At 46.2% G+C, this 22,781-nt stretch overlaps 1 protein-coding gene across 6 annotated transcripts in view; it reads left to right on the forward strand.

The window, feature by feature from the left end:
- Window positions 1–22,781, forward strand: part of OTOF (otoferlin) — a 188,936-nt gene that overhangs the window by 95,271 nt on the left and 70,884 nt on the right. For all 6 annotated transcript variants that reach the window (XM_075269335.1, XM_075269338.1, XM_075269340.1 and 3 more), the window contains exons 4-5: window positions 1,078–1,177; window positions 7,301–7,515. In XM_075269335.1, the coding sequence (XP_075125436.1) occupies window positions 1,078–1,177; window positions 7,301–7,515 (315 nt within the window). The remainder of the gene's footprint in view (window positions 1–1,077; window positions 1,178–7,300; window positions 7,516–22,781) is intronic.

The following is a 22,781-nucleotide window of genomic DNA, read 5'->3' on the forward strand; positions in this document are numbered from 1 at the left end:
CAGGGCTGGGGTGATATGGTGGTTCTGGTGACACTAGCCTATCTATCTGCAGGGCTGGGGTGATATGCTAGGTCTGGTGACAGTAACCTATCTATCTGCAGGACTGGGGTGATATGCTGGGTCTGGTGACAGTAACCTATCTATCTGCAGGGCTGGGGTGATATGCTGGGTCTGGTGACAGTAACCTATCTATCTGCAGGGCTGGGGTGATATGCTAGGTCTGGTGACAGTAACCTATCTATCTGCAGGGCTGGGGTGATATGCTGGCTCTGGTGACACTAACCTATCTATCTGCAGGACTGGGGTGATATGCTGGTTCTGGTGGCAGTAACCTATCTATCTGCAGGGCTGGGGTGATATGCTAGGTCTGGTGACAGTAACCTATCTATCTGCAGGGCTGGGGTGATATGCTAGGTCTGGTGACAGTAAACTATCTATCTGCAGGGCTGGGGTGATATGCTGGGTCTGGTGACAGTAACCTATCTATCTGCAGGGCTGGGGTGATATGCTGGTTCTGGTGGCAGTAACCTATCTATCTGCAGGGCTGGGGTGATATGCTGGGTCTGGTGACAGTAACCTATCTATCTGCAGGGCTGGGGTGATATGCTGGGTCTGGTGACAGTAACCTATCTATCTGCAGGACTGGGGTGATATGCTGGTTCTGGTGACAGTAACCTATCTATCTGCAGGGCTGGGGTGATATGCTGGGTCTGTATGACCACCATTGCGGCTTCCATATGGGTTGTCACCCAGCTTTCCCAGAATCCTGACAGACAAATCTTTGCACTTACTTCCCATTTAGACACATTTTATCACTGAAGTTTCTGGGCAAGGTGAGTAACAGGCCAGTCTCCAAGCAGCGGCTGAGGGGGAAGAGGCCTTTGCCTAGTCTGTCTCCTCCCTCCTTGTGGTCCTGTCTTTGTTATTCATGAATATAATGCAAGAGGTGCAGTAAAGACTGACACACAGGTAGGGCTATAACTCACTTAAACATTGCTGTTCAGGATAATTGGAAAGCTGAGTGACAGCACATACATGGATTCATTATATGATATATATATTTTTTTTACTTTTCAGACTTATTGGGACATTTCGAATGGTTCTCCAAAAAGTGGTTGAAGAGGCTCAGCTGGAAGTGACGGACACTCTGATCGATGACAACAACTCCGCCATCCGGGTACGTGTCATTGTGACGCCACCGCTGCTCTGAGTAACCTGCGCCGCTCCGATGACTCTTCTGTGTCTAGTATAGACAATGCTCTGCGAGCTAAATACATCTGCAGCACTGGACAGATATATGCTGGTTTGTTACAATGTATCAGTCTGGAGCTGATTAGCTATTAGAGCAGGGTCTGGACTGAGACAATTGTAACAAACCCTCAGCTGTGAGCAGGACTCGCCATGTCCAGGTTTACTACCGCCATCCCCTCGCTCTCTTTCCAGTTATAGTTGTATCCAGTCTAGACTATCCTCCTCAAGCTAAACAGCCCAGACTCCAGACTGATACATCGCACCTGCCCTGATACATTGTAACAACACCTCAGCTGTGAGCAGGACTCGCCGTGTTCAGGTTTACTACCGCCATCCCCTCGCTCTCTTTCCAGTTATAGTTGTATCCAGTCTAGACAATCCTCCGCAAGCTAAACAGCCCAGACTCCAGACTGATACATCGCACCTGCACTGATACATTGTAGCAAACTGTTAACACCACGGATAGATTTCTAGTGATGACTACACAGGTGGGTTTAGGTCTTCAGGATTCTTGGGGTCTCAGACATGGTCCTTGTTGTCTCCATTCGCCATCGTTTCTCTTGAGATATTGAAGATGATGAAGCTTCTGTCTGCAGTGTCAGGTGGACTCTCTGGATTCCTCTGGTCAAATATCTTCTGTTCTTCTCCCAGTGGTGACATCTAGAGATCAGTCTTGTTGTCTTACTTCTACTGTCTACTTTGGATTTTGATGAAGATGAAGATCCCAGTGATTGTCTTTGTTCTTCATATTGCCGTCCCTTGTCTTCTTGTGTTACCTTCATGATCTCTTGATATATTGAAGATATGTGAAGCTCTGGACTCTTCTGGTCAAAGATATTCTTCCTGCCATTCATGGTCTTCTAGAGCTGGTGACATCTGGAGATCGGTCTTGTTGGCGCATTTCTACTGTCCTCATTGGATTTAGGGTCTCCAGGTGGAAAGACAAAGTTGTCTATTGATAGACTTACATGGTGTCAGGTTGGTTTCAGTCTCTGGTGATCATATGACCAGTGGTCCTCTGGAATATCCAGTTTAGGCCCTTCATAATTTTGGTCTCTGTCCATTTTGATGTTGACCATCCACTTCTTCTTATTGCTTCATATCTTCCTACCACAAATGCTTCTTCAATAAGTTGGATCTTCATGTCCTGAAGCTTTGTTTTGCTCATTAGGTGTCTGATGGACCAATCACCTTCATCTGGTCAAGGATCCTTTTTCCTGATATGCATGGTCTTCTACCAGTGGAGACGTCTAGAAATCGTCTCTTTGACCCACTTCTACAATCACTTTGGATTATGAGGCTGCTAATGAACGAGACAAGGTTTCAAGTACCGTATTATAATAATATGCCACCATATTGGCTTTGGCCCTGGTGACCTTATGGACGATGGTCCTCCAGAATGTCACATCTTCCATTTCTTTCTTTAGGCTTCTCAATGATGTCTTCATTATTCTCATAATTGTCTTCTTCCATTCTTATTACAATGAGTTGGGTCTCCTCAAGAAGATGATAAAGCTTAAGTACGCTCATCAGGTGAAAGTGCCATCTTCATCTGGTCAAGAATCTTGACTTGCCATCCATGGTCTTCTACTATTGGTGACTTAAGGAGAATCCTCCTACTGTCAACCCTGGATTTTGAGGTTGCTGGTGGAAGATACAAAGTGTGACGTTCTAAAATAAAATATCACCACGTTGTTTTTGGCCCCTGGTGCCCATTTAAGCAATCCTCCAGAATATCCCATCTTGTGTTGATGTTTTCAGGTTTCTCAATAGCATCTTCAGGATCCTTCTAATGTTCTCCTTTATATTTTGATGCAGACCATACTCTTTCTTTTCTTGATTCAACCCTTCCCATCATAAATGTCTTCTCATGTTATGGCCAGAAGATAACAAAGCTTCAGTCTGCTCAACAGGTGGAAGAGACACCTTCATCTAGTCAAGGATCCTCTTCCGTGCCATCCATGGGCTTCTGGCCACCATAATTGTCTTCTACAATTAGTTAGATCTTCTCGTGTTATGACCAGAAGATAATAAAGCTTCAGTCTTCTCAACATGTGGAGGAGTCTCCTTGATCTGGTCATGGATTTTATTCCTTGCCATCCATGGTCTTTCAGCCATCCTAAATGTCTCCTCCATTGGGTTGGGTTTTATCATGTTATGCCAGAAGATAACAAAGCTTCAGTCTTCTCAACAGATGGAAGAGACAACTTAATCTAGTCAAGGATCTTCTTCCGTGCCATCCATGGGCTTCTGGCCACCATAATTGTCTTCTACAATTAGTTAGGTCTTCTCGTGTTATGGCCAGAAGATAAAGCTTCAGTCTTCTCAACACGTGGAAGAGCCACCTTATCTGGTCACAAATGTCAAGGATCTTCTTCTTCCTTGCCATTCATGGTCTTACAGCCACCATAAACGGCTTCTCCAATGAGTTGGTTCTTCTCGTGTCATGACCAGAAGATATGAAACCTTAAAATTGCTCCTCACATGGAAGTGCCATCTGATTCTGGTCAAGGATCTTCTTCTCCCTTGCCATTCATGGTCTTACTGCCACCATAAACGTCTTCTCCGATGAGTTGGTTCTTCTCGTGTCATGGCCAGAAGATATTAAACCTTAAATCTGCTCCTCACATGGAAGTTTCACTTTTATTTGGTCAAGGATCTTCTTTCTTACCATCCATGGTCTTCCCGCCACCATAAATGTTGCCTCCATTGGGTTGGTTTTTCTCACGTTATGGGCAGCTTAAATCTGCTCATATCATGAAAGTGCCACCTCAATCTGGTCAAGGATCCAAGGATCTTCTTCCTTGCCTTTAATGGTCTTACAGCCACCATAAACATCTTCTGGAATGAGTTGGTTCTTCTCGTGTCATGGCCAGAAGATAATAAATCTTAAATCTTCTCATATCATGAAACTGCCATTTGATTCTGGTCAAGGATCTTCTTCCTTGCCATTCATGGTCTTAGAGCCACCATAAACGTCTTCTCCAATGAGTTGGTTCTTCTCGTGTCATAACCGGAAGATATTAAACCTTAAATCTGCCCCTCAAATGGAAGAGTCACCTTTATTTGGTCCAGGATCTTCTTCCTTGCCATCCATGGTCTTCCCGCAACCATAAATGTTGCCTCCATTGGGTTGGTTTTTCTCACGTTATGGGCAGCTTAAATCTGCTCCTCACATGGAAGTTTCACCTTTATTTGGTCCAGGATCTTCTTCCTTGCCATCCATGGTCTTCCCGCCACCATAAATGTTGCCTCCATTGGGTTGCTTTTTCTCACGTTATGGGCAGCTTAAATCTGCTCATATCATGAAAGTGCCACCTCAATCTGGTCAAGGATCCAAGGATCTTCTCCCTTGCCTTTCCTGGTCTTACAGCCACCATAAACGTCTTCTCCAATGAGTTGGTTCTTCTCGTGTCATGGCCAGAAGATAATAAACCTTAAATCTGCTCCACCTTTAGTTGGTCCAGGATCTTCTTCCTTGCCATCCATGGTCTTCTATGGGTGGTTTCCTCAGGAGATCCATCTCACTCACCTTCTCCTACATCCTACCATAGATTTTGAGATCACTGGTGGAAGGTACAAGGTGTAAACTTTTATCAGATTTAATTCCCTGTTACCATAATAACCTAAAACGAACGGCTCAGTTTTTGTCCCCGGTGGTTGAGGATATTTCTCCCGGCTTGTCTTTTCTTCCGTTGCGCAGTGTGTATACTGTGCAAAACGAATTATATTTGATCAGATGATCTTCTCCGAGAGCCTGGACAATGTGTTCTCTGCAATCCAAGTTGTGTTCGCGCCTCTGGCCGTAACGCCGGTGCGTGTGAGTATATCTGTGCTTCGGAGTTTAGACAATCATTTCTCTATGACCATAGAACTGTGAACATTGGGACCTCGTCCTCTGTGTGTCCTCATTCCATGGGTCTCCAGCCCAGGTGTGGTGTCATCTATAGTGGCATCACTACCACAGACCTGGATTGGCCATCGCAGTTCCATGATGAGGGAACGTACCCCAGGCTGTAAGAGGTTGTGGACTGCAGCAATAGTTTTATGTCTGAAGGTTAATCCATAGAAAGTTTTGTATCTCTGCTTATATTCACACGAAACATGCGGAGAGAAAAGTCCTGCGGAAACCACACGGACCCCATTATAGTGTATGGGGTCCGCGGGATTCCCAGGTAACCATGTTTTAATGTGTATAGGTTTGCATTCAGGGGGTTCCCAAGTGGATTACCCGAACGAAAACCTGAACGCAGATGTGAATGGGGCCTTAGATAATGGGTTTGTTACAATGTATCAGCGCATGCAGTTATCTATGAGCTAAACACAGCAGCACACAGCTCTGTCCTGACTTGGACTTTGTGACTATGGACAGCGCCCCTACTGGATGTACTGAGAGAGGTCCCGGAGCAGCCAGCCAATGGCAGTCTGCACTTATGTACAATGTATCTAAGTCTATCATGTGTGATACTGTATACTGAGCTGTGTATCTAATCCTATCCTGTGTGATACTGTATACTGAGCTGTGTATCTAATCCTATCCTGTGTGATACTGTATACTGAGCTGTGTATCTAATCCTATCCTGTGTGATACTGTATACTGAGCTGTGTATCTAATCCTATCCTGTGTGATACTGTATACTGAGCTGTGTATCTAATCCTATCCTGTGTGATACTGTATACTGAGCTGTGTATCTAATCCTATCCTGTGTGATACTGTATACTGAGCTGTGTATCTAACCCTATCCTGTGTGATACTGTATACTGAGCTGTGTATCTAATCCTATCCTGTGTGATACTGTATACTGAGCTGTATCTAATCCTATCCTGTGTGATACTGTATACTGAGCCGTGTATCTAATCCTATCCTGTGTGATACTGTATACTGAGCCGTGTATCTAATCCTATCCTGTGTGATACTGTATACTGAGCTGTGTATCTAATCCTATCCTGTGTTATACTGTATACTGAGCTGTGTATCTAATCCTATCCTGTGTGATACTGTATACTGAACTGTGTATCTAATCCTATCCTGTGTGATACTGTATACTGAGCTGTGTATCTAATCCTATCCTGTGTGATACAGTATACTGAGCTGTGTATCTAATCCTATCCTGTGTGATACAGTATACTGAGCTGTGTATCTAATCCTATCCTGTGTGATACTGTCTGCTGAGCTGTGTATCTAATCCTATCCTGTGTGATACTGTATACTGAGCTGTGTATCTAATCCTACCCTGTGTGATACTGTATACTGAGCTGTGTATCTAATCCTATCCTGTGTGATACTGTATACTGAGCTGTGTATCTAATCCTACCCTGTGTGATACTGTATACTGAGCTGTATCTAATCCTATCCTGTGTGATACTGTATACTGAGCTGTGTATCTAATCCTATCCTGTGTGATACTGTATACTGAGCTGTGTATCTAATCCTATCCTGTGTGATACAGTATACTGAGCTGTGTATCTAATCCTATCCTGTGTGATACTTTATACTGAGCTGTGTATCTAATCCTATCCTGTGTGATACAGTATACTGAGCTGTGTATCTAATCCTATCCTGTGTGATACAGTATACTGAGCTGTGTATCTAAAGTTAGAAGTAAAATCTTTCTGACTTGTCTGAATAGCGCTGTAAGACTCGGAGTATCTCTCTGCTAAATGCTGAAGTATTCACACCCTGAGCCCATGTGACCTGAAGACGATCCCGGACACAAGGAACATGGCTGCAGGTCACAGCATATACAATATATCGCCTGTTCTATGGTCATCTCCGAGCTGGAGGCGTGAGCATGGACGGGGTTAATATGGCCGACACTTAAAGGGGAAATACAGTTGTAATTTTTGGGTGCGGTGGTGGCCATTGATGACATCCTAGTGGCTAGCACTTATGGGGTCCTTGTGGCTGACAGTTATGGGGTCACTGTGTCTGGCATGTGTGGGACGAGTGTTTGATATCTCTGGGGACTCTGAGCCCCCCTTTTCCCAGTAATGGTCTTCTCCCCATTAGATGACGTTCTCCTCTTCTGTTCCTCTTCATGTCTTTCAGACCAGCGTCAGTATCGAGATCAGGTACCAGACCATGGACGGTTCAGTGGGCGCCTGGAACGATGGAGAATTTTTGGATAATTCCCATATGAGGAATGAAGTGGACAACTTCCATCTAGAGACAGACAGCTTGCTTTCTGGGCAGAGTCATAACTCAGCCGTGTCCCCGGGAAGGTCCCACCATAGCCTGCACTCCGGAGAGAGGGCCTTCAGGAGGTAACGTGCAATGTCCTCCACCATCTAACTGTATTGGAGGGACTGTGACCATGGAGTCTTGGGGGTCTTCTTATATACCCATGTAATTGGAGGGTGATTGGAGTAACAGAGTAGATCCCACCATGGTCTACACTCCGGAGAGAGGGCCTTCAGGAGGTAACGCACAATATCCTCCACTCCCAACTGTATTAGAGGGATTGTGACCATGGAGTCTTTGGGGTCTTCTTATATACCCATGTCACTGGAGGATGTTTGGAGTAAGAGAGTAGATCCCACCATGGTCTACACTCCGGAGAGAGGGCCTTCAGGAGGTAACGTACAATGTCCTCCACTCCCAACTGTATTAGAGGGATTGTGACCATGGAGTCTTTGGGGTCTTCTTATATACCCATGTCACTGGAGGATGTTTGGAGTAAGAGAGTAGATCCCACCATCTTCAGTCCAGCAGAGGGTTTCCAATGTTGTCCACCACCCAACTGTATGGGCCGGCCTATCGGAGGGACTGTAATCATGTAGTTTTGGGGGTCTACCCATATACCCATGTAATTGGAGGGTGGTTGGAGTAACAGAGTAGATCCCACCATGGTCTACACTCCGGAGAGAGGACCTTCGTACATGTCCTCCACCACCAAATGTATTAGAGGGACTGTAACCATGGAGTCTTGGGGGTCTTCCTATATACCCATGTCATTGGAGGGTGATTGGAGTAACAGAGTAGATCCCACCATAGTGAGAGGGTCTCCAATGTTGGCCACCACTCAACTCTATGGGCTGGTCTATTGGAGGGACTCTAACCATGGAGTCTTTGAGGTCTACCTATACACTCATGTAATTGGAGAGTGGTTGGAGTAACAGAGTAGATCCTACCATGGTCTGCACTCCGGTGAGAGGGTCTCCAATGTCGTCCACCATCCAACCGTATGGGCCAGTTCTTAATGGGCCACCTTCTAAATACATCTCATAAGACCGTTTTACCGGATATTTCTCTACAAGGTCGGGTCCTGGGGTCTCCGTGGTGTCCCCTCCTGGTGCCGCCGATTCTCCAGGACATTGCTGTAGGTCTCATTGTCATGTCTCGGCCTGATGAAGGGCTTTCAGTCCTTCTGGTTTCCCAGTGGTGTTCTTCTGGTCCTTGAGCTTGTCCCCATTTATCTTGTCGCCGGTCATCCTCTTGCTCTTTTACCTTCTATTAAGGTCCATGGTCTAAACCCGCCCCTTTAACAGTCCTGCACCTCCAAAGGGTTGTCCGGGAACTTAAATTGACCCATCATGGACCCTGCGGGTCACATGATCGGAACCTCCTGACCCCGGGTTCCATCTATCTCTATGTCAGACATGTGATCTAACAATATTAAACTCTGCAGAACTGTATAAATCGGCAGAATTTTGATTGCAGCTCTGGATGTGACTAGAGCAGAAGGAATGAATTACCAAAAACGATGGAGATTTCGATAAGTTTCCTGATCTCTCAGGCTGTGACATGTTCTTGCTCAGAGCTGGAGATGTTCTTGGATTTTCTCTCGCTTTTATCTTTTATTAATCGCGGCCGGAGCGGCGTCTCCTCGGCGTTAATATATTCCATCTCTCCATCCATCTGCCGCGCTCTCGCTTGTGTGCGACCGTCCGGCCGAGACTCTTTGTTCTGACAAGAAAGCTTCCTCCGAATGTGACTGATCATCGCCAGCGACCGACAGCGAGCAGAAATCAAAGGCAGCGTCCGTCACACGGAGGAGATGAAGCGGCCATCAAAGTCTTGTCACTGTGTCACTATCAAAGCTGCGGGAGGTGACGCTGCATCGGGCTAGTGTCTGGAATAGGGAGCTTAAAGGGCTCGTCCACATCTGGTTATATCCCAAACCTCCTGATTCGTGAGACAAAGGCAATAAATACAGTAAAGACTGACACACGGGAATGTCATAAAATACCGGTGAGATCTGTAGGCCACTATGGTTCTGCAGATTTTGGGGTGACCCCCTGTGGGCGCTCGCATAACTGCCATCTAGTGGTTGCCCCTTGGTCATAAGGCCTGTAGGGTGCAATGTGAGATCCCTACAATACCACACGATGGTGCTGTAAGTTACACAGAAGTGGGGCCTCATAGAAAGTGTTAGTATAGCGCCCCCTTCAGGGGCAGGTAACACTACCGTACCACTTCCAGGGGGGTATAAGACTAAATAGCAGAGTCTATGTTATATCCAAGTTGTGTATATACCCCGCATATATACACAGTTGTGTATATATCTCCGCACCGTCTAATGGTCTGGAAAGTGACCGCACGCTCACTGCTGCCCCTCCTGGTGGTGATGCATGACTGCGGCTGCTGCAGCCGATGTGCAGATCAATGCCCCCAATACTGAGACTGCGCCCCCTATTACTAATCTGGGGGTCCAACATGGCGGAAATGTCACCAAACATGTCATTCCACCAATGAGATCTGCAAATAGGGGAATGAACATGGCGCGGCCCACACTGTGTGGTATTACAGGTGCCCTACTAGTCCTGATCTCAGCGGATACAACTATATCCAGTCCAGACAATGCTCTGCGAGCTCAACACAAACCTCTCTGCTGGATTGTTACAATGTACCAGTATGGAGTCCATTGTCTAGGCTGGATACAGTTGCATCTACTGCCCAGTGTAGGGAGAGGAGAATCTGTATGTAGGGGATGGACGTCTGTATTTAGGGGATAGTCAGGTCTGGGGTCTGTATTTCGGGGTTGTCTGGTCTAGGCTGTGTGCTTATTAGTATTGGTCTAAGTTCTTTATTTAGATCGTTTTTTTGGGACCTGTCCCTTGGGGATAGTCAAGTCTGGGGTCTGTATTTTGGGGATTTTCAGGCCTGGGGTCTGTATTTAGGTGTGGTCTGGTCTGTGGTTTGTATTTAGGGGTTGTCAGGTCTGGGGTCTGTATTTAGGGGTTGTCAGGTCTGGGGTCTGTATTTAGGGGTTGTCTGGTCTGGGGTCTGTATTTAGGGGTTGTCAGGTCTGGGGTCTGTATTTAGGGGTTGTCTGGTCTGGGGTCTGTATTTAGGGGTTGTCTGGTCTGGGATCTGTATTTAAGGGTTTGTCTGGTCTGGGGTCTGTATTTAGGGGTTGTCTGGTCTGGGATCTGTATTTAGGGGTTGTCTGGTCTGGTGTCTGTATTTAGGAGTTGTCTGGTCTGGGGTCTGTATTTAGGGGTTGTCTGGTCTGGGGTCTGTATTTAGGGGTTTGTCTGGGCTCTGTATTTAGGGGTTGTCTGGTCTGGGGGTCTGTATTTAGGGGTTGTCTGGTCTGGGATCTGTATTTAGGGGTTGTCTGGTCTGGGGTCTGTATTTAGGGGTTGTCTGGTCTGGGGTCTGTATTTAGGGGTTGTCTGGTCTGGGGTCTGTATTTAGGGGTTGTCTGGTCTGGGGTCTGTATTTTGGGGATAGTCAGGTCTGGAGTCTGTATTTAGGGGTTGTCTGGTCTGGGGTCTGTATTTAGGGGTTGTCTGGTCTGGGGTCTGTATTTAGGGGTTGTCTGGTCTGGGGTCTGTATTTAGTGTTTGTCTAGTCTGGGGTCTGTATTTAGGGGTTTTCTGTTCTGGGGTCTGTATTTAGTGTTTGTCTAGTCTGGGGTCTGTATTTAGGGGTTTTCTGTTCTGTGGTCTGTATTTAGGGGTTGTCTGGTCTGGGGTCTGTATTTAGGGGTTGTCTGGGGTCTGCATTTAGGAGTTTTCTGGTCTGTGGTCTGCATTTAGGGGTTTTCTGGTCTGGAGTCTGTATTTAGGGGTTTGTCTGGGCTCTGTATTTAGGGGTTGTCTGGTCTGGGGTCTGTATTTAGGGGTTTGTCTGGGCTCTGTATTTAGGGGTTCTCTGGTCTGGGGTCTGTATTTAGGGGTTGTCTGGTCTGGGGTCTATATTTAGGGGTTGTCTGGTCTGGGGTCTGTATTTATGGGATAGTCAGGTCTGGGGTCTGTATTTAGGGGATAGTCAGGTCTGGAGTCTGTATTTAGGGGTTGTCTGGTCTGGGGTCTGTATTTAGGGGTTGTCTGGTCTGGGGTCTGCATTTAGGAGTTTTCTGGTCTGTGGTCTGCATTTAGGGGTTTTCTGGTCTGGGGTCTGTATTTAGGGGTTTGTCTGGGCTCTGTATTTAGGGGTTGTCAGGTCTGGGGTCTGTATTTAGGGGTTTGTCTGGGCTCTGTATTTAGGGGTTGTCTGGTCTGGGGTCTGTATTTAGGGGTTGTCTGGTCTGGGGTCTATATTTAGGGGTTGTCTGGTCTGGGGTCTGTATTTAGGGGATAGTCAGGTCTGGGGTCTGTATTTAGGGCATAGTCAGGTCTGGAGTCTGTATTTAGGGGTTGTCTGGTCTGGGGTCTGTATTTAGGGGTTGTCTGGTCTGGGGTCTGTATTTAGTGGTTGTGTAGTCTGGGGTCTGCATTTAGGGGTTTTCTGTTCTGGGGTCTGTATTTAGGGGTTGTCTGGTCTGGGGTCTGCATTTAGGGGTTTTCTGGTCTGTGGTCTGCATTTAGGGGTTTTCTGGTCTGGGGTCTGTATTTAGAGGTTATCTGGTCGGGGGTCTGTATTTAGGGGTTGTCTGGTCTGGGGTCTGTATTTAGGGGTTTTCTGTTCTGGGGTCTGTATTTAGGAGTTGTCTGGTCCGGGGCCTGTATTTAGGGGTTGTCTGGTCCGGGGCCTGTATTTAGGGATTGTCTGGTCCGGGGCCTGTATTTAGGGGTTGTCTGGTCTGCTGGTCCGGGGGTTGTATTTAGGGGTTTTCTGTTCTGGGGTCTGTATTTAGGAGTTTTCTGGTCTGTGGTCTGCATTTAGGGGTTTTCTGGTCTGGGGTCTGTATTTAGGGGTTATCTGGTCCGGGGTCTGTATTTAGGGGTTTTCTGTTCAGGGGTCTGTATTTAGGAGTTGTCTGGTCCGGGGCCTGTATTTAGGGGTTGTCTGGTCCGGGGACTTTATTTAGGAGTTGTCTGGTCCGCTGGTCCAGGGGTTGTATTTAGGGGTTGTCTGGTCTGGGGTCTGTATTTAGGGGATTATCTCAGACCTATCTTTTAGGTATTGTCTGGTCTAGGGTCTGGGTATATAGGCATTCTGGTCTGGGGTCAGTATTTATTTAGCCTGGGTTCTGTTTGTAGAGGTTCGGCATTAGGGGTCTGTAGTCGTTTTTGGGAGTGGTGAAGGGGGTCATTTGCATTATTTGGGTTCATATACTGTAGATTTGGGGCTTGTCCTATGTATTTGGGAGGCCAAAGCTTTGTGCCCTGCGTTCTCCTTTCATGTTGACTCTGTAGTGGAGTGAAGTATGTGGGGAAGGGGCTAAGACTGACCTGAGTGGAGTCTTACACTATATACACCCCTCCCCTCCCTACTACGGGCCTGGCCGGGGTGGTATTATATAAGCATTGTGCCTCTATAAAGATGGCTCCCGAAGCGGCACTACATGTACCAGACACACAATGTATTCCCGGGACACGGCCTGCAGTGTACAGAATGGAGGTTTCTCTTCGAGCTGTCACCACTAGGATTAAACCCCCCATTCTTTACACTGCAGGCCGTATCCAGGGAACCCGACAAAAGTGAAAAATGTTTCTAGAAGAAAGAGACTTTATATTTAGAGTTTGGTTCAGAGATGGATGTGATGTATCAGGAGGAGAGAATCCGATCTATATGAGCCTCCCTCTGCGCCTCCTCCTGGCACACACCCCGGGCCGGGCAGTGGGCGCTCCTGTAATGGGCTGTTAGATACGACCTGGCAGAGGACGAGGCCCAGAGAGTAGCTGATAATGAGTAAAGTGCACCTGGTAATGAAGAGGCGGAGGAGGGGAGCGGGAGCCAGACAAGCGGGAGGGCGCCAGACCGGAGACAGTGTATCAGCCCAAGAGCTGACCATCATATATCTAATCAATCCAGTGAACCAGTGTATCTAAGCCTATCAAGTGTGATACTGTCTGCTGAGCTATGTATCTAATCCTGTGATGTGTAGTACTGCCAGCCATGCTGTGTATCTAATCCTATCAGATGTGATACTGCCTGCTGAGCTGTGTATCTAATCCTGTGATGTGTAGTACTGCCAGCCATGCTGTGTATCTAATCCTATCAGATGTGATACTGCCTGCTGAGCTGTGTATCTAATCCTGTGATGTGTAGTACTGCCTGCTGAGCTGTGTATCTAATCCTATCATGTGTGATACTGTATACTGAGCTGTGTATCTAATCCTATCAGATGTGATACAGTCTACTGAGCTTATTTATCTAGGTTCACTATGGAAGATACTATAAGTTGTATCTAAGCCGCTTGGTTATGTGCAATACAACAAGTGGCTGTATCTAAGCCCACTCTGTGTGATCCTATAAGCTGCTGTATCTAAGCCCACTCTGTGTGATCCTATGAGCTGCTGTATCTAAGCCCATGATGTGTGATACTATGAGCTGCTGTATCTAAGCCCACTCTGTGTGATCCTATGAGCTGCTGTATCTAAGCCCATGATGTGTGATCCTATGAGCTGCTGTATCTAAGCCCACTCTGTGTGATCCTATGAGCTGCTGTATCTAAGCCCACTCTGTGTGATACTATGAGCTGCTGTATCTAAGCCCATGATGTGTGATACTATGAGCTGCTGTATCTAAGCCTACTCTGTGTGATCCTATGAGCTGCTGTATCTAAGCCCACTCTGTGTGATACTATGAGCTGCTGTATCTAAGCCCACTCTGTGTGATACTATGAGCTGCTGTATCTAAGCCTGCCGTGTTGGATACGGCCTCCTGCTGACGCTGTGCTCCTGCCCTCAGGGATGAAGATGATGGTGAGGACTATAACAGTGAAGATGATGGGGGCGAGGGGGACAATAACAGCCAGTGCTCCCTCCTGTCCAGGTAGCGGCGGGGGGTCACCTGCATGCTGTGCTGTGCTGTGCTGCCCCTGTGTGTGCTGCTGCCCCCTGCAGGACGTCACGGCCAGGACAGGTGTCTATACTACCTCTTATGTCTTCAGATCTTCTCCTGCCCGGTGTCACACTGACCCCATCTTTATTACAAATGTCCCAGCTCATCAGCCTTTCCTATATCCAGTCACCTATCTGTATCTGGGAAAGCTGGGTGACGTCCAGTGCGGTGCCCTGTAGTGCAGGTAAGTACACAGGTGGTGTTATGGCGGCCATACTGGTTGTCACCACATCAATGTTCTGCTAGCTGCACTTCTCTTCACCTGCCACTAGGTGGAGCCATATGGACAGGTGACAACCAGTGTGGTCAGACTATAAGTAGCTGTTCTCATCCTGTTAGTCGCTGACCGATTCCCTGTGAGGGGCCACAGCTCTGCAGTCTTGATGGGGTTTGCAGTGATGGGGGAGGGGGCTGCTTGTTCTTTGCCTGTTCTGTCTTGTGGGTTTTATTGATGTGATATGGACATAGCGCCACCTACAGGGCAGCAGAGGACATAGCAGGCGCTGTCGTCTCTCTTCATACAGATATGACTGGACGATGCAGCAGAGCTGAGTTAGTGTCCGTGCCCCAGTACATGTCCTACAGTATAGGCTGAATGACAACCTCAGCTCTGCTACATCTATAGACCACGGTCAGCCATATCTTACAGCGCCACCCCATGGGCACGGCCAGGGCTCGAACACCAGTTTTGGTCATGATGGCCATGGCTTGACCTCAGTGCTGAGACGTATTGTGGGAATGACAGAGACGGACTGATGTCATGCAGTGCAATAATCGCCTTCTGATGACCGCCATGCTTTACACTGCAGCAGAAGGATAGACAATGAGACTATGAGGAGCGACCTGGTGAGCGCAAAACCCAACTCACTGTCTGTTCACTTCATTTCAGCCATGACGACGACCGCCAGGAGGAGAGTAAGAGGCTCGTCGGGTAAATATGTCTGTGATATACCTGTGTGCAGTGTATACGGGGACAATACAAGGGATATATGAGGAGGGGGGCTCTGCTTAGAGATGGTGGGGGCCCCTGGATAGCAAGCAGAGTAGGGGCCCGGTTCACTGTTGCTTTTCTTGGGGGCCCATGGCAACTGCCCAGCTTGGCAAACCATAGAACATAGAAGGAGCAGGGTCCCCTGCAGCACAGAGTATTTCAGCAGAGGACTGTGCTGATCTTATAGGTCACACGTTGCGTGTTTATGGCGGTATAATGGATGACATGTCTGTGTTTTACTCCCTGTCACACCAGCAAGATGTCCGACATGAGGAACAAGATGAACGACGGGTATAAGATGGTGACCAGGCAAGTGACGTGTGCCGTGCCCCCCACCCCCAAACCTTACACTCCTCCGGCCACCAGGGCTGACCCATTCATGGGTCACACAAAAGGCCCAGCTGGGAGCTGCTGTGTGCGGAGACAGCGCCACCTGGTGGACAGTGAGAGAGCCCCATAAATGGTGACAGAGGGCCCCTATATACTGCACATGCAGAGTGTCCCATTACATAGTATTAGTGTCAGCATGGGGTGAGAGTCCCCCCATAAATAGATACAAAGTAATGGTGCCCCTATACCTAGTGCCAGCCTCCCTATCACTATTACACTCCCCCTGCGGCATATACTCGCCCGTCCGCGGCCACCTCTCAGATAGCCGGCCCCGGTCACTATATACGGGGTGACGGCTGACGGGCCCCGCCGTTAGTCACAGAACAGATGTCTTTATTTTTCTGTCGTGTTAGTCGCAGCGCTCTCGCTTCCCGCCCGCCGGCTCGCCATGTGTTCAGTGGGCTGTTTGTGTATCCCAAAATATCTATTGTCAAACCACAACAGAAGCCGCTGCCCCCCGCCGTGCAACCCCACATCCCCCCTCCGCGCCGTCCTAAATCTTACGCTGTATTATACTGCACGGATGGTGCCTGTTAACCCCGTAAATGCCTCAATCAATGATAACCAGGGCATGGGGGCCACCTTATTGGCACCGATTGCCACCCCCTGGAGCTCCATCGGAGGGCGGCGATCAGATATCGTGACAGCCAGGCGTCTGTATCTGGCCCTGCACAAAAAGACGCCGTATGCAGCCCCATATGGAAACCCAAAAAAGTTACTTGTGTCAGAATGTGGCATTGATCTGTAGGGATCTACCGTTCAAAAGGTGGCGCTAGAGCACCTACCCCTTTTCCACCAAGGAGCGCTTATTTGCATATTCCTTACCTTGTGCTCCTCAGTCTTTCACGCCTTCCTGCCAGGTCTTATATAACTTCTCCTCAAAGAACCGGAAAGGGCAAAGGTTCAAGTCCCGCCCACCTCGCGATACATTAACCCTCTCATCACTGTACAGTAGCCTCCCAGTGCATTACACTGAATCTGTAGTTCAACAGCACCATCAACTGACCAACACCGGTACTGCACCGACTGAACATATAAAATGGAGAGCAGCAAGTCATGCTAAATAGGGGTGCAATATTAAGGGGGTGCCATTGTCCTCCTTGAAAACATTACAACACGGGGGCATAGACAAGGTGACAGAGGCCTACAAACAACGCTACACCATACTGTTCAGCAGAAATAACCCCTTTTCAGCCACAGGCCTGCGGGGAGGGAGACTCCTTCTCCTCCACCAGGTCTTCTCTCTGGGTTTTCTTGACCATGTCGCTCAGGGATGTTATAACACTTGAGTATGTGATGAGAAAGCAGCAAATATTCACCAGCGCTGGTCCTGCGCCCTGACAACATAATAATAATATGGGTTTGCAGACAGTACAGGAGGAGACATGACATGATGTAGCACATACACTCACCGGCCACTTTATTAGGTACACCATGCTAGTAACGGGTTGGACCCCCTTTTGCCTTCAGAACTGCCTCAATTCTTCGTGGCATAGATACAACAAGGTGCTGGAAGCATTCCTCAGAGATTTTGGTCCATATTGACATGATGGCATCACACAGTTGCCGCAGATTTGTCGGCTGCACATCCATGATGCGAATCTCCCGTTCCACCACATCCCAAAGATGCTCCTCTATTGGATTGAGATCTGGTGACTGTGGAGGCCATTGGAGTACAGTGAACTCATTGTCATGTTCAAGAAACCAGTCTGAGATGATTCCAGCTTTATGACATGGCATTGCATTATCCTGCTGAAAGTAGCCATCAGATGTTGGGTACATTGTGGTCATAAAGGGATGGACATGGTCAGCAACAATACTCAGGTAGGCTTTGGTGTTGCAACGATGCTCAATTGGTACCAAGGGGCCCAAAGAGTGCCAAGAAAATATTCCCCACACCATGACACCACCACCACCAGCCTGAACCGTTACCGATACAAGGCAGGATGGATCCAGGCTTTCATGTTGTTGACGCCAAATTCTGACCCTACCATCCGAATGTCGCAGCAGAAATCGAGACTCATCAGACCAGGCAACGTTTTTCCAATCTTCAATTGTCCAATTTCGATGAGCTTGTGCAAATTGTAGCCTCAGTTTCCTGTTCTTAGCTGAAAGGAGTGGCACCCGGTGTGGTCTTCTGCTGCTGTAGCCCATCTGTAGCCTCAAAGTTGGACGTACTGTGCGGCGTTCAGAGATGCTCTTCTGGCTACCTTGGTTGTAACGGGTGGCTATTTGAGTCACTGTTGCCTTTCTATCAGCTGGAACCAGTCTGGCCATTCTCCTCTGACCTCTGGCATCAACAACGCATTTCCGCCCACAGAACTGCCGCTCACTGGATGTTTTTTCTTTTTCGGACCATTCTCTGTAAACCCTAGAGATGGTTGTGCGTGAAAATCCCAGTAGATCAGCAGTTTCTGAAATACTCAGACCAGCCCTTCTGGCACCAACAACCATGCCACGTTCAAAGGCACTCAAATCACCTTTCTTCCCCATACTGATGCTCGGTTTGAACTGCAGGAGATTGTCTTGACCATGTCTACATGCCTAAATGCACTGAGTTGTCGCCATGTGATTGGCTGATTAGAAACTAAGTGTTAACGAGCAGTTGGACAGGTGTACCTAATAAAGTGGCCAGTGAGTGTATAATACAGCCATATAGTAACCAAGTCGTGTCTCTAACACATCACTGGTGCACCGATTTTCACCCCTCTTACAAGTGGACTATATTGCACCCCAACCTGACACCAAGATCCAGAAGCAGGTCAAGGTCCGCTAGCTAGTACCAAAAAAGAAAAAAAAAGAAGCGAGCTTCCCTATCTTTGCCGCGGATTCCATGGCAGATTACACGGCTCGAGGATTGAGACACGCTCCAGTGTAGGCCCATCCATTCGGACCTACACAGGAACGAAGGCCGCAACGGAATGACGATGCTACATTAGCATTCCATCACGGCGAGTGGCGCAGAATGTTCACACAGCGGAAAAGGTTTCTGCGACTTTTTCCTCCTTGTAAACATACCCAAAAAGAGGAATCACCGGCAATAGAGGAAATTCTGTCATATATATTTTATGTTCTATCGACCCCAATGGGTTAAATAAAAAGAGATAGAACTATTTGTCTTATCTTATCTATCTATAAAGAAAAATATTTATGATGTTGTTGTTGTTATTATTATTATTTAATTATTTTATTATTTATTATCATCATAATTTTATTTTATTTCTGTTCCTATAAAACTATAATTTGTCTACACAGAGAGGAGCTGGATGAGCTCAGGTACAAAGATCTTTCCTTACATTCTGTTATTTATCTACCAGTTCCTTATATATTCATTGCATTATTTTATTATTTATATTTATTTATGTATTTATTGTTTGGGTGGGGGTGGGGGGGATTCTGGTCCTGAGATTCGCACTAGTAAATATTCATAAATGAAGAATGAGCCGGATTTAGAGTCCTGAGAAAATGACAGTCCTCCCTCTTTAACACTATGTTTTATAGATAGGTTCCTAGGAGTCCTGACAGTATTCTACACTATATTTTATAGATAGATTCCTAGGAGCCCTAAGAGTATTCTACACTATGTTTTATAGATAGGTTCCTAGGAGTCCTGACAGTGTCATACACTATGTTTTATAGATAGGTTCCTAGGAGTCCTGACAGTGTCATACACTATGTTTTATAGATAGGTTCCTAGGAGTCCTGACAGTGTTCTACACTATGTTTTATAGATAGGTTCCTAGGAGTCCTAAGAGTATTCTACACTATGTTTTATAGATAGGTTCCTAGGAGCCCTAAGAGTATTCTACACTATGTTTTATAGATGGGTTCCTAGGAGTCCTAAGAGTATTCTACACTATATTTTATAGATAGGTTCCTGGGAGCCCTGACAGTATTCTACACTATGTTTTATAGATAGGTTCCTAGGAGTCCTGACAGTGTCATACACTATGTTTTATAGACAGGTTCCTAGGAGTCCTAAGAGTATTCTACACTATGTTTTATAGATAGGTTCCTAGGAGCCCTAAGAGTATTATACACTATGTTTTATAGATAGGTTCCTAGGAGTCCTGACAGTATTCTACACTATGTTTTAAAGAAAATTTAAATTGTGTTTTTTTTATTATTATATCCTGATACCTAAAAACATAGAAGTCACAGAGGGTGGACTTTACTTTTCTCAACTGTTTTCTTATTGAATAGAAAAAAACTAACAATCTAAGCGATCTATGTGACCCTTGTGTAGTGATGAGACTCTCGGGCCTGGGCTGTGTGATGGTCTTGTGAGTGTTGTGTGGTTTTGTATTTTATTCCCTTAATACCTGTTTTCCTGAGCCCATCATAGGGTACAGCGTGTGCTCATGATCAGCTATAGGGCCTTGCAGTATCACCAGATGGCAGTGAGGTGTAAGGTGTGCAAGCCTTTCATACTGGGTAGTAAAGGATATTCCAGGAATAATGATGCAGATGCTCCTCAGGGGCGGGGCCAGCAGAAAGATGACTGAGCATATAGTTGAGAAAGCAGAGAGATTAGAGACTGCTTTGATGTACAGATGTCCGTCCTCTGACCAAGTATAGTTCCATAATGTCCATGACCCCAGGTGAGCTGCAGGATATGACCCTCTTTGTGTCTGTGGTATACACCCGCCATATACTTACTATTCCTGTGTCTTATGATTTCAGGGCTAAAGGGAAGGAGAAAAAAGGCGGAATCTTCAGGTACATAAAGATAGATGTGATAAGGTAGAAAACCATGAGACAAAGTATCTAGAGTTTGTAAGAACTGCTATCTGAAGAAGGGGTGAAATTCAGCTTTCACAGATTCCTGAATGGCAAGTCTGCTTAGTTCCAGAGCAATCTCATAATGAGAATCCCTAGTCTGGGAAAGGCGAAGTAGAAGCTCCAGGAGAAATATAATGGCAGCCATATGTATACTAAGATGTCCCATCATAAGTAATGTAATGTACGTACACAGTGACTGCACCAGCAGAATAGTGAGTGCAGCTCTGGAGTATAATACAGGATAAGTAATGTAATGTATGTAACACAGTGACTGTACCAGCAGAATAGTGAGCGCAGCTCTGGAGTATAATACAGGATAAGTAATGTAATGTATGTACACAGTGACTGCACCAGCAGAATAGTGAGCGCAGCTCTGGAGTATAATACAGGATAAGTAATGTAATGTATGTACACAGTGACTGTACCAGCAGAATAGTGAGCGCAGCTCTGGAGTATAATACAGGATAAGTAATGTAATGTATGTACACAGTGACTGCACCAGCAGAATAGTGAGCGCAGCTCTGGAGTATAATACAGGATAAGTAATGTAATGTACGTACACAGTGACTGCACCAGCAGAATAGTGAGTGCAGCTCTGGAGTATAATACAGGATAAGTAATGTAATGTATGTAACACAGTGACTGTACCAGCAGAATAGTGAGCGCAGCTCTGGAGTATAATACAGGATAAGTAATGTAATGTATGTACACAGTGACTGCACCAGCAGAATAGTGAGCGCAGCTCTGGAGTATAATACAGGATAAGTAATGTAATGTATGTACACAGTGACTGTACCAGCAGAATAGTGAGCGCAGCTCTGGAGTATAATACAGGATAAGTAATGTAATGTATGTACACAGTGACTGCACCAGCAGAATAGTGAGCGCAGCTCTGGAGTATAATACAGGATAAGTAATGTAATGTATGTACACAGTGACTGCACCAGCAGAATAGTGAGTGCAGCTCTGGAGTATAATACAGGATAAGTAATGTAATGTATGTACACAGTGACTGCACCAGCAGAATAGTGAGCGCAGCTCTGGAGTATAATACAGGATAAGTAATGTAATGTATGTACACAGTGACTGTACCAGCAGAATAGTGAGCGCAGCTCTGGAGTATAATACAGGATAAGTAATGTAATGTATGTACACAGTGACTGTACCAGCAGAATAGTGAGCGCAGCTCTGGAGTATAATACAGGATAAGTAATGTAATGTATGTACACAGTGACTGTACCAGCAGAATAGTGAGCGCAGCTCTGGGGTATAATACAGGATAAGTAATGTAATGTATGTACACAGTGACTGTACCAGCAGAATAGTGAGCGTAGCTCTGGGGTATAATACAGGATAAGTAATGTAATGTATGTACACAGTGACTGTACCAGCAGAATAGTGAGCGCAGCTCTGGAGTATAATACAGGATAAGTAATGTAAGGTATGTACACAGTGACTGTACCAGCAGAATAGTGAGCGTAGCTCTGGAGTATAATACAGGATAAGTAATGTAATGTATGTACACAGTGACTGTACCAGCAGAATAGTGAGCGCAGCTCTGGAGTATAATACAGGATAAGTAATGTAATGTATGTACACAGTGACTGTACCAGCAGAATAGTGAGCACAGCTCTGGAGTATAATACAGGGTAAGTAATGTAATGTATGTACACAATGACTGTACCAGCAGAATAGTGAGCACAGCTCTGGAGTATAATACAGGATAAGTAATGTAAGGTATGTACACAGTGACTGTACCAGCAGAATAGTGAGCACAGCTCTGGAGTATAATACAGGATAAGTAATGTAATGTATGTACACAGTGACTGCACCAGCAGAATAGTGAGCGTAGCTCTGGAGTATAATACAGGATAAGTAATGTAATGTATGTACACAGTGACTGTACCAGCAGAATAGTGAGCGCAGCTCTGGAGTATAATACAGGATAAGTAATGTAATGTATGTACACAGTGACTGTACCAGCAGAATAGTGAGCGCAGCTCTGGAGTATAATACAGGATATAATTTCTCCATGAATTTTAGAAAGTCGCAGAACCTTGTACTTGAGCAGAGAATAAACTTAATTTACTTAATAGTGGTTGTGAATAATGACATATATAAAATAATACAATAATACATGTATCTATAGCAGCTACTTGCTGATTGTTTCTCTCTAGTCTAGTAATGGTC

The sequence above is a fragment of the Leptodactylus fuscus genome, chromosome 3 (genome assembly GCF_031893055.1).
Source record: "Leptodactylus fuscus isolate aLepFus1 chromosome 3, aLepFus1.hap2, whole genome shotgun sequence".
In the NCBI taxonomy this organism is placed as follows: domain Eukaryota; kingdom Metazoa; phylum Chordata; class Amphibia; order Anura; family Leptodactylidae; genus Leptodactylus; species Leptodactylus fuscus.